Source organism: Arvicanthis niloticus, chromosome 10 (assembly GCF_011762505.2).
Source record: "Arvicanthis niloticus isolate mArvNil1 chromosome 10, mArvNil1.pat.X, whole genome shotgun sequence".
Classification (NCBI taxonomy): Eukaryota; Metazoa; Chordata; class Mammalia; order Rodentia; family Muridae; genus Arvicanthis; species Arvicanthis niloticus.
The window spans coordinates 49,987,467-50,000,199 of NC_047667.1; the positions used below are offsets into that span (position 1 = coordinate 49,987,467).

General features: G+C 40.6%; 1 protein-coding gene across 3 annotated transcripts in view; it reads right to left on the reverse strand.

Moving 5' to 3' along the window:
* Prrx1 (paired related homeobox 1) overlaps window positions 1-12,733 on the reverse strand; it is a 66,191-nt gene that overhangs the window by 13,663 nt on the left and 39,795 nt on the right. For all 3 annotated transcript variants that reach the window (XM_076941497.1, XM_034512956.2, XM_034512958.2), the window contains one exon: window positions 1,471-1,646. In XM_076941497.1, the coding sequence (XP_076797612.1) occupies window positions 1,471-1,646 (176 nt within the window). The remainder of the gene's footprint in view (window positions 1-1,470; window positions 1,647-12,733) is intronic.

Genomic DNA, 12,733 nt, shown 5'->3' on the forward strand with positions numbered 1-12,733 from the left:
AAAAGATATATACGATAGGCATAGGTGATACATAGATGGACTTTTCCTGTGTCTCCCATCATGTGCATATGTATGCATCATGTATGTACATGTATGACATTCAACCACTGAAATTGGACAAGATTTATCTCCAACTCAAAAAGCTACCCTTCTGCACTTTAAATCAGTTTTCACCATCACACGATCTGTTTCCTTTTAAAATTTGGAGCACAACAACAAAATGGTGCTGTGGGATACTAGGAGATACTAGTTTATTTGATTTAATTTTTTTTACATACAATATATTTGACTATATTCTTTCCCTTTCTCCAATTCCTCCCAGATTCTCCCTACCTTCTTACTTATTTGAATTTATGTTTTCTCTCTGTGTGTCCCTCTGCCTCTCTGTCTCTCTGTCTCTCTCTCTCAAAAATAAAAAAGTTAAAAAAAAACTGAAAGATTAATAGAAAAGAAAAAGAAAACACCCAAACTAGGAACATGTTTTTGTATGTACTCTTCTTTCTTCGTTTCTTTCATGTGTGGGTTACTCATTTACAGATGTCATCTCACTGCAGGCTGAGGTTGGGAAATAGGAGCTGTAGAGGGTTAGGAAGGTGGAGGGGGCTCATAACACTGTATGAAAAGCAGCCTGGAGTGGTGTGAACTGAGGTTAATACCAGTTCTGTAAGGATAGCGGGAGGGAGAGAGCAGGGCCGATGTTGAGTCTATGGAGCGATACTATGTTGCTATGGAGTGTCATCTGAGCCCTGATGCCAGCACAAGGTGTGTCCTCAACATTCTCTCTCCATTTCCCTAGGACCACAGAAGGGGCCGAGATGCCTTTCCTTGCATCTTCTTTTCCTTTTTCCTATCTCTTGGGGAGAACTTGGAGGAGATACCCCTGTGTCCCCAGGTGGAGAATCTTTTTCTACTCTTTTGACTGAAGGAACTGCCATGACTCTACCCTCTATCTCCCTGTTTTATTTCCTAAAGACATTGGAGACTATAAGATGTTATCTAGTTTATGTGTGCTCTTAACTTTTCAATATCCATCTCCAGCCTTTATCACCATTCATAAGCATGAATACTGAAAGCAAAGTACTAGAAGGTTTATATATTCCCCCAAGCTGGTGAGGGAAGCTCAGGCAAGGAAGAGCTCATGTCTATGGCCACTCAGAATTTAAGTTGAGTGCTGGTGGTGCAGAGGCAAGCCCTCAGTGGATTGCAGATAGAACACTATACAGAAAGTTCACAACAGGGAAAGGAGATAGCCTTCCCTTCCCTACAGCATATTCCATCCTTTCTAAAGGCAGTCTACTTGGATTTTTAAAATTCCACTCTACCCAAAGAAGCACAGTAAAGATACGAAGCCTGTTGTTATCCTTTATTTTCATGACCCATATCAGTATCCGCTCCAGCCCCAAACCTAAGTTTAGAGATATGTCACTGTGGGGGGATGCTTGGTGCCTGCCACTCAAAGCATGAGTTTACCTGCACTCTGGCCTCAGTGAGGTTCACCCGACGTGCAAGGTCTTCTCGAACAAAAGCATCCGGGTAATGTGTCCGCTCGAAGACACGCTCCAAGGCCTGCAACTGGCTGCTATTGAAGGTTGTCCTGTTTCTCCGTTGCTTTCTCTTCTTCTTCTCCTCAGAGTTCAACTGATCATCTGGAATGAAATTGGTGATAATGAAGAAAGGTTACTCAAGAGGTCCCAGATGGCCTGTATTTACTGTCATCTAGAATGAGAGATTGCTTCTTTTGCTCGTGTCCTTAGCAAAGTACTGCAAGTCAAATGCCATTTTTCTTATACAAATGCTGGCAAGGGCCAAGAATCTTCCTCAATTCTGGGGCCTCATTATTGCATCTCTATATAAGATTAGACCTGAGATGGGTGCCTGAAGAATGTCACTTGCAGCTTGTTGAAGTCTGTTCTGTAAAAGAAGGCTAAAGGAAAATCTCACTCGTGTCCATATTCTCTGTATCTCACCAGAGATGGGGAAAGAAAAGTAGACCTTATTTTACCTCACTCCCTTATACTATATGATGTTCATTTACATAGTTTTATCACAAAATATACCAGCTCCTCTCCACAGCACAGATATACGGTCACAAGTGCACATTATACAGAAAAGAGACTTCACTCTTGAAACCAAATCAAAGAGGTTCCAATTTTAAAATGCATTCTCCTTAAACGCAGTAACTGATTGAGAACAACATTCATTAAAAACTCTGTGTCATGCCATTGTCCATACAGGCTTCAGCTTAGTTCAAGGTTAGGGCCAAGAATAGTATCAGGAACCCAAGCAACCACTACTAAGAAAACACAAGAATGAGAAACTGTTCCCTGAAAGAGTTGCATCCCACATTGAGTAATAGGGTCATGAGGACTGAGGGACCTTTGGGAAAAAAAACACATCTCTGAATATTTACCTGCCGGGGTCCTTCTTGGGTTAGCTCTGAATCATCTCAAAGCCATCTGGTTGTGCCAGTCATTCAGGGAGCAAAATGTTCCCTTCAGAGAGTAACATGGGCCTGTCCTGAAACCACTGCCCAACGCCAGTACAAGAACGATGGACTGGAAACTGAGTGGCTGACCAGCTGTGCTAATACCACCATCAGACAATTATCCCAGAGGCTGGAACTCCCAGAGCCCGTATGGGTTATACGCATTCTTTTATGGCACGGGTTGTTCAGAGAAGCTGAGTCCCAAGTTAATCACAAGGAGTAAAGATGAGGATAAAGGGAAAACTGTGTATTTGTTCCGTTTTTAACAAAAAGGAGCTCTTAGCTCTTTGTTTCTCACGCATCTAATCATAGTTTCCTGTGAGTAAAAACACACAACACTCTCAACAAAGCTGCGAGCAAGAATCAAGCTGTCTTACCGATAGCCACCTCAGCTGTAATATCATTCTTACCGAAAAGTAGCAAATTAGAGCCTGTTCTACATTTATGTTTGGGTTCAAAGTGCAGGTTAGACTGGGGACTCCTGCAGAGCAGATCTCTAGGTGCCTGATGACTGAGGCTGCTATCTTTACACGCTAAGACTCCTTCCCTCTTAGGCAATTCCAGGACTTAGAACAGACACTGTATATTGTCCTTGGTAATTAAAAACCCAGATACAATAAACACTGGCTAATTTTTTTCCCCACGGGAAACATGGAACTTGTCTTGTCCTCAGAAAAGGGTTTCTGTAGGGAAAAAAAAGTGTAAGATCTCACTCAATTTCTCAAAGAAAGAAGTTGCTGATTATCATTCACCGCTTGATGGATGCAGCAACTTCATTAATCCTCTTCCTTCTATACTTTTCTAAATTTGAGACCAATCAAACCACAAGTTACTATAATTTTTTTTGTCAAATAAAGAAAACACCAGGTTAAGTAAATACTCTGATTTTTCTTCACCTAGAATTCCTTTTCCTACATAACCACAAGTTCCATATTCTTTGTTCTGTCTTGTAATCCTGTTTCTTCTTGTACTGCCAAGCTCCGATCAAGATCAATAATATTTTTATGTCTTGTTCTTAGTACTACAACCTGCCCCATCCTCTCTTGGTAGTTCTTTGAGATCTCCCACTGGTGATTGAAATTCCACTGACTGTCCACTATAAAACCACCAACTCCCTTGACAAGGGAAATGAAGGATTACAGTTTATGACACAGAATAACTAGCAACTATGATCTGAAGTGATTCCAGCAAGAGTTTCCCAGTGAATGTTCTTGGGCTTTTTTAACAAATGAAAACATCAGTTCAGATCACGTTGAAGGTGAGAAAAGACATGCGAATCACAAGGGTCCCACGAGTCTGGCTCTGGCAAATGTCCTTCAAAACGCAAGTCAAATGGAAGGAGACAATGAGTAGGCAGCGAGGCAGCTGGAGCAGCAGACCATCGGCTCATCTGTCTTTGCTCACTGCTCACAGCCTGAGAGTTTTCCCTATCATTGAAAGACAGGACTTGGTACCCTGTCTTCCACAGCAGGAGAAGATAAATAAAGGCTGCTGAAATTTACAAATTCGGGGCACTTGAAAAACTTGTGATAAATATATTTATCAGTTTTGGGGCTCTGGGTAAATGCAAGAAAAAAAATGCAGTGAGGGTTTATCATAGCAGGAGAGTCATCTGTCTGGTAGGCCAGCTACAGTGATGACTAAATTTCAAATTACGTGTTTCAAACACACTAATATCCAACTGGCTGATGGGATGAACATCATTTTTAGGCATTCATAAAGTGATTGGGGTTTACTAAGCTTTGGAATAACCAGGAGTTGAGAATACATCTTTACAAAAAGAGATCATATGTAAATTCAAAGTAGTTATTATGAATTTTATAGGCATGATATTTGAATGTATTGAAAAGTATGTAATTATTATTACTTTCTGGGTGAAATGACTAAATTGGTTTAATGGACAGGTATAGCCTCACTTGGAATCCTAAGATTCTGGCACCAAATGAAATGCAAGAAATTCCCTAATCCATCTCCCTCATTTTGCAGATGAGGTAAGGACTGAGCAGAACAAAGTGATTTGCCTGAAATAACAATGATCTTTTGAGATTTCTAGACAGGGCTGGGGGTCAGGACACCCAATTTTACACCTTTAAGTGAACGTACATGCCGTGCAAGAGAAAAGCATGGAGTGGTCGGCAAGGAAAGTGAACCTAGACGTGGAAATGAGTCATGGGAAATGATTTCTCATGCTAGCTGTTATAAAAATATTATAAGGCAAGTCTGTGAACAAGAGTCAATGTGTCATGTACCATGTCTGCCAGAATGCCCGTATGTGCATCTTTAGTAGCCTTTTATGTCAGATGTCCCGTGCTTTCTTTCTCAGTTGCCTCCCTAAGTACCTGGGGTTATTTACACACAACAGAATACCTTTGCCTTCCATCATTTTCCCAGGAACACATGGGCACAGTTCTCTTTCAATTCAAAGAACACATTAAAATCAATGTGTCCTAGGAAGCACATCTCATGTTTGACTTCCTGTGTGAAGACTTGGCCAATAGTTTCAGTGCATATTGACCTATGCCTTTCTGAATCTCCATATATACATTACTATTTTATCAAATACTATGTAAAAATTATGTCCAGCCTAGACCCTCTGAATGTATGTATGTACAGCAGATGTGCAGCTTGGTCTTCATGTGAGTTGCCCCCAACAACTAGAGCTAGGGCTGTGCTGAGTTTGTTGTCTGCCTGTGGATCCTGTTCCCCTAACTGGGCTACCTTATCCGGCATCAGTGAGAGAGGATGCCCCTAGTCTTCCAGTGTGGAGGGTGGGGGCTGGGGAGGTGATATTGGGATGTAAAGTGATAAATTAACTAAACTTAAAAATTTCAATCCAATTCTTTCTGGGTGGGCATTTTCTTGTCTTTGTGCATTCAATCATTGCTATGAGAGAGAGAGAGAGAGAGAGAGAGAGAGAGAGAGAGAGAGAGAGAGAGAGGCAACATAGATGAACTGGTGATAAATGTTGGAAGAATGGACCTATACTGTCATATAGAAGCAGAGCCAAGAATTAGAGCCCCCACCGCCCAAAGGGCTCAGTGAGTCCTGAATTCTGATGATTCCTTTTAATAGTGAAAAACGACTAGTTAGCTCAGGAATATCTTTGTTTATGGGTAATTTTATTTATTTATTTATTTATTTATTTATTTATTTATTTATTTATTTATTGGTTTTTCGAGACAGGATTTCTCTGTGTAGCCCTGGCTGTCCTGAAACTCGTTCTGTAGACCAGGCTGGCCTCGAACTCAGAAATCCGCCTGCCTCTGCCTCCCAAGTGCTGGGATTAAAGGCGTGCGCCAAAAGGAAAAAATAAACTTTTTACAGCGAGTCTTCTTCAGATCCAGGCACAGGAAAAGACTTGGTGTCTTGTTTCTTTGTAAATGGAGAGCTCAATCTTTTGGCTTTATCTCTTATGTAAAAAGCATCCTTGAGATGAATGAGCAATTTAAATAATCAGAAACATATATGAGTCAGAAATGCTAGAAAAGAGGAGTGTTTTCAGTGGGCCAGAGTGATAGTAGCATCAGAATAGGGACCAGAAACACTTGCAGGATAAATTGTGTAGACATACATGGGTTGGAAAGGAACCACTAACACGCACCCTGGCTGTAGCATAAAGTTCACTCTGTATGCTGTATGAGGCTGCTGACATTTCACTAGAGGTAGAGTGAAGAAAGCAGAAAGCACTACCAAGTACCTTCAAGTACCAAGATCAGGCAGCTATGGTAACCCCTACTCACTAAGACCTTGCGCCTCTCATGCAGTCTCTGACCTTCTGCTGCGCTATATCTAGTAGGAGGAACTTCTGAGGTCCAAGATCAAGGGTCAACCCAGTGTAATTTAAAGGTACAGTAAAAATATATTTTAGGAAGAAAATCGGAGTAAAAAATGTGTTCCCTATGTCTGAGTCACATCAATTTGGGAAGAAATCTGATGCAAGAAGATAAAATGCCAACTTCGGTAGCAGAAACCAACCACCACATCAAAGTTCGCCATCCGTCTCTGGGTTGAAATCATGGCAGGCAAGCGGATCTGAAGTGCAGACCGCTGATCGCTTTATGGGCGTTGAAGAATGTTTTCAAAGCAATTTATATTGCACAACAGCTACTTACTTTAATGGGATTTGTGTGGTTCGGGCCCTGTAACCTTTAGAAAATTGAAAGGAGGTATAATTGCAAAAGCCACTAAGAACTGTTTTGCTTAGATTGCCAGGCCTATGAAAAGCATGAGCACAACTGTGGTGCTCATTAACATTTCTTTGAGTACACTTAGCTTTAACTGAAATTGGGGCAGCATCCTTCTAATATGTGCTCTGATAAGCAGCTTGGGTACCACTGAACTGGAGACGCTGTTGCAATGTAAGTGAAGCTTAGCTATGTGTCACAATGACCAAAGCCAGGTTTAGCATCATGCTTTCCCCCTTCCCCACAGTATGGTCCTCCATCACTGAATCTCATCCACTCTGACAAATATGCAGCCAGTCAGTCATTATAGGGAAATGATGACCTTGGCCTGGCAGTGGTGGCACACTCTTTTAATCCCAGATCTTGGGAGGCAGAGGCAGGCAGATTTCTGAGTTTGAGACCAGCCTGGTCTACAGAGTGAGTTCCAGAACAGCTAGGGCTATACAGAGAAACCATGTCTTGAAACGCCCCCCCCCCAAAAAAAATGGTGACCTCAGAGTTGTCAGGCCCACCCTGTGTGGTGAAATTAGACATTTGTACTTGCCTTTACCATCAACTTGCAGGTATTTGGCTTATTCTTGTTAGTTATTAATCTAAACCTTACAAAAATATTATTAAAATATGTAAAATATGATTGTTTGTTAGAGAAAAAAGAATTTGAATGACATAAAAAGAAGATTTGGGTGGGGTGGGGCTGGAGAGATGGCTTCACGTGGATTCTTCTTGTACAAGACCAGAGTACCCAGGACCCATATCAGGTGACTCATAACCGTCTATTACTTGAGCTCCATAGAATCTGATGCCTCTGGCCTCCACATGTTCACAGGCACCTTCACTCACAAGCACAAACATACACAGACACATACACACACACAGTTACACACACGTACAAACACACAAACACATATACACACATACACAAACAAACACATACACATATACAAACACACAAACACATATACACACATACACAAACACACGCATACATACATACATCCATACACACACACACTAAATCTTTTAAGAAACTTTTTTTTTAATGGCTCTTTAAAGGTAAGCTTCTGGTTCTGCGTACAGAAAGGCAAAGTACTCAAAGTTTAGCTTTCTCATTATAACTAACCTTCCTCTCAAACAGAAAGCACTAAAAACTATGAAGTACCTTAACATGGTTGGCATTGCTTTAAATCTCTTGTCTTATCTATTTTTATTTTGGATCTATAAGGAAAATTAATTTCCATAGTACTAAAAATGTTAATATAATCCATATCACTTTCTGTGCTTTAACTCTCAAGATTTATCTTAAGGCATTTCTGATCAGAACTCCTCAGGGAATTCAGTACAAACAAACCTTCTTATGCAGTCCTATATCAGAACTCTAACTTTCTTCTGGAGCTGTGTAGAATGTGTATAAAGCTCTAGGTTTGATCTTCAGCACTACCAAATAATAATAATAGTAATGATAGTAATAATAATAATAATATTTACAAGTTATTAGACAGAGTACCTTTTCTTTGATAGAGACATGAATATCTGGCTTTAGATATGTACAGTACCCTCAATTTCTTTATGGGAAGTATTAAAAGAAAGAATAACAAAATAAGAAATAAGAACCCTTGATCAGATCCACCTGACTGTAATGGAGGGGGGGATACAGTGGAACAGAGGAGAAAGCGTAGCAGCTTAGAGACCAAGATAACTGTGTTTTCCTGCAGCCCTACCCCTTATTAACTGTGACTGAGGACAATGTGCTTCACTTCTCTGACCCCGACCTTCAAAAGAACAGAATAGAGAAAAAGGACTTAGGTCTCAAGGTTGCCTGAGGTGTTCAGGAATGCATCCTAGGCAGCCAGTGGGGCACAGAGAAGGCATTTGCACTTGTCTGTGCTGCTACCATTACTGATGTGATCTCTCCTTGGAAATGGACTAGTGAAAGCCATTTTTCTTGTTCTTTCTCATTGCCCTCTGCTCCCTTGTTGGTAAGGACCTGCAGGGGAAGTCAGAAGACACTTTGGATGTGGTAACTAAGGCTTGATCAAGTTTGATGAGTGGGTAGATGAGGGTGAGGTTGGGGGCAAAAAAAAGAAAGACTCATAAAAGCTTTAAAAGTCAGTAGGAACTAAGACATGGTGGACTCAACAGAGCCTAAGGAAATCCAATTTGTCCCAGACACCCCACTGGGGGATACTCTTCAGCTGTTACTTCATTCCTGGCTTTCTACAGAGTCAATTTTTTTGCTCTAAAATTCACTTCTTAAAAGAAATATTCAAATATCAAGCAGATGCCTGCACTCAACTAGGTAAGGAATTCATAACTGTTGTAAACAACCTCACCAGAAATTAGTATTTTGGAAAACACTGAAAAAAAAAAAGAGGACGGCCAAAGGCTAAACACGGGCTGTGAAAATTCAATTATCCTCAGCTCGTTTGCTTTGTGTTAACTAATTTGGTTGCCACATGTCTAAACTAAAAGTCACATTACTCAGGATTTGCGCAGTGACTTTTCTTTCTTCCTCCTTTTTTATTTAATTTTTTTTTTAAATGTCTGAGCATTTGGGGAAATTCCAAAAGTTTTCTTTTTAAAGAAAAAAAGAGAAAGAAAACAAACAAGGAAAGCAATGACAAAGGAAGACAAAATTCTAGGAAAAAAGTAATTTTGAATCAGTTTTAAAAGCTTTTCAAACTTTTCAGTATTCCAGGTGTGTGGTCCCCTGAGGGAGCAGACAGCTGGGGTGAGGCCTGAGATCCAGCTTTGTCTTCCTCTGACAGTCTTCCTTTGTAAAGAGGGTTTCCAACTTTAAGGAAGCTTTAACGTCAATCATGACATTACCAGTAGGAACTGGCAAAATCGTGTAGAGCAACCTGCCCCAGGTCATTTTTAAAGATGATTTTTTTATTTTTGTTCCATTTAAAAAAAATGCTACATTAAGAGCTGGGAGGGGAAACAAACAGGCCAGAGGAGCCAACCGCAGTGAGTGAAATGTTCATACTTAATGAGTGAGCTCAACCTTTGGAAGGACAGGAAGAATGGAACAGGGAGGGCTCCTCGGATTAAAAAAATAGTAATAATTACAAGGTATTTGAAGTCTTAGAGCCTTAGAGTGTGACTTATACTGCCCTGCATGTTTTTATTCTAGAGTGAAAGGACAAGATGCTTCTAGGAGAAAAGTCATGGGGAACAGAGAGCTACCTGTCCATCACAATAAAACAAGGAGCAAAGGGCCTGTAATCTGTCTGTAAACAAGGAAGTCTGGAGGGGAGATTAAGTCCCTCTGGATGGTTACTCTGGCCTTTGATACCAAAAGGATTGGAAGACGGGAGGATACAAATGTGCCCAACATAAAGAATCTGAAATTAAAGAGTAATGTTTAAGTAAAGGAAATTACAATTCTCCCCAAAGAACAAAAAGAGTGAAAGTACATAAGTGGTGATCCAAGCTTAGAACTTTCTGGTGGTGTTGGAAAGTGGACACTACTCTACAACATCCTTTCGGTTTAATACTTTCATATATGAAATCTGTTGCTCTCTCAGTCAGTTCATGTTGCCATGAAAAAGTCCTGTTGGCTGGGAGTTACATAGCAGAAATTTATCTCTCACAGCCTGGAAACTGTGTAGTGTAGGAAACGGGAGTGTAGGCCTATTCAGTTCCTTAAAAATAAGTGTGGGGGTGGTGGGGGGCTGTGTTTTCTTGAGGTAAGAAGGATCATATTCTATTGTGAGAGTTCCGCCCTTGTGACCTCATCTGAACCTCATTACTTCCTCAAGACCTGACTTTCAAACATGTCTCTGTCTGTCTCACTGAGTGTTACAGCTATCACATAATGAACTGGCTTGGAGGTGAGGGTGGGGTAGGGATAAGCATGTACTGCAGGGGAATTGCTCTGACCCAAAGAATTCACTCACACACTTTTAGAGGATTCCAGTTATAAGGACAGGTTATATGCTGTTGCATCTTGCTTTAAGATATATTGAGTTTTAGTAATTATTATTAGAAATTCTGGAAGTTGAGTACAAGTTGGAAAACAGGAGGATTAGATTATGATTCAGGAGTTACTGGCCAAGTCTGTAATGTCAACCTTCAGTGCCACCAACATCTCACTGTGGGGTCCTGGGGTTGTTTTTATATTTCCAGTATGTAGCCAGATAGAAAGGTTTCAATCATTGTTTCTTTTATATGACCTGTTTGATGATAGTGTGCTCTTTTTTTTCATTTTTAAAGAAAATCATTGCCTGGATTATAAATCTTATGAAGGCTACAATGTAATTACCATGCCTGGGGAAATCCTGGGAGATTGATAAATACCTGGATGCCAAAAGGATTCCACTGGGATAAATCTCCAGATTGAAAATGATATGAATGCTATTTTATAAGAAGTAATTTATGTGCAATTAATGTCTAGACAAGGAAGAGCCCTAGCAGTCAGTTGCCCTGTCCTCTAGCTACTAGAAAGTAGTAACAACTACGAACCACTTCCATTCCTTCCACTATCTTTGACTTCCTTCCCATGAGTTAGAGGGCATTCACCTTGTTGCAAACTCTGTTTCTATACAACACTGAAGACCAATTATAAAATTACTGACACTAACTATGCTCAACACCAACCAATCATAACCCTCACATCCTTTGAACACTGGTTCAAATGTCTATCAATTTCCTGTTGCCTACCAGGGAAAGCAGGCTTTCTGAATGCAGAGAGGTACAACATACAGTCAGTTCATGCAGAGGATTTTATGTTGAGTTGAGAAGCAAAATAGCAAGCACGTCAACAGAAAAGTAACAGCAGAGAAAATATATCCATTTAATTTAATGACCACCAGAGCCAGCAGTAGGCGAGGGAGAAGGACTGAGCTATCACGGGAGTGCTAGGGTGGAGATACAACCTTCATGAGCTTCCTTCTCTCAGGTTGGAAGCTCACCATCCTTCCTCAGTGTCAGCATAGCTTTGACTCCATTCTCTCCAATCCAGTAGTAGCACCAATGATGACCACCGTCTTTGTTTTCGTACTTCAATTGTGTCTCTTGGGGCCTAAATAAAAAAATCCTTGGCCTTATCCTTATCTCAGCTTCCTGCTAGCTCTTTACACAAACCTCCTCTACCAAGCAGTTGACCTCTCTTTATTGTTTACCCCACTTCCAGCACTTTAGCCCATGTCATAACCTTATGACCCCTTATGGCAATAAGTTCATGGCTCGTGTGGTAGACTGTTATGTCTGGAAGGCAAGGTCTTTGTCTAACTTGTTGAGTGTGATGTTGTGACATCCAGCAATAGTGCCCAGAATAGTAGAGGAATTTTTCTTGGAATAACTAAAGGAATACATTAAACTGGTTAGTGAAAACACTCTTCATGACCTACCCAGTTCACACTTAGCTACCAAGCATGGCAAGTCTTTCAGGCATCAGTTTCTATTTAAAAAAAAAAAAAATCTTGACATGCAAATTTCAAATGACTACGACTCACTGTAGTGAATCTTATAAACATCTTCAGATCTTTGATGTACCTTCTCTCTCAGTGGCTTTATGTCAGAAATAGAACCCTTGAAGTCAGATGAAGTGTAACACCACAGTCCTAGTAGCCTGTGATAAATGTTAGCCTGATAATGGGGGCACTACTGCATTACTGACCAGTTTGCTCTTGTGAAGAAGGCAAAGGAAATCCTGAAAGATGGCTCAGTACAACTCTTTCTGTGTTCTAAAAGACATGAGTACTAAAGATTTTTTTTTTTTAAATCAGTCCTCTCCAGGTACTGTGTTTACTATTCCCTTTCCCTGGCAAGGAAGGCCCTGGCAAAAGCTTGGCTAGCTCCCTCTCTAACATACAGGAACATGGCTACCCACCAGCCACTCCTAACTTTAATTATGTGATGAATTCTTCCCCAGGGATTTGTGAGTATTTTAACTAGCAAGAAAGTTGATGTACTGAGGGTATACGAGAAAAAGAAAGTTGTATTTAGGCAAAACTCCCCCCTAAACTTTGTGTGGGATAATCTTATTCCACTGAGTCATTTGCTCTGGTTTTAAGCTTCCTAAGGAAGTCCTTGTTAGTAGCTTGTTAGTCTGCCTTGGGGA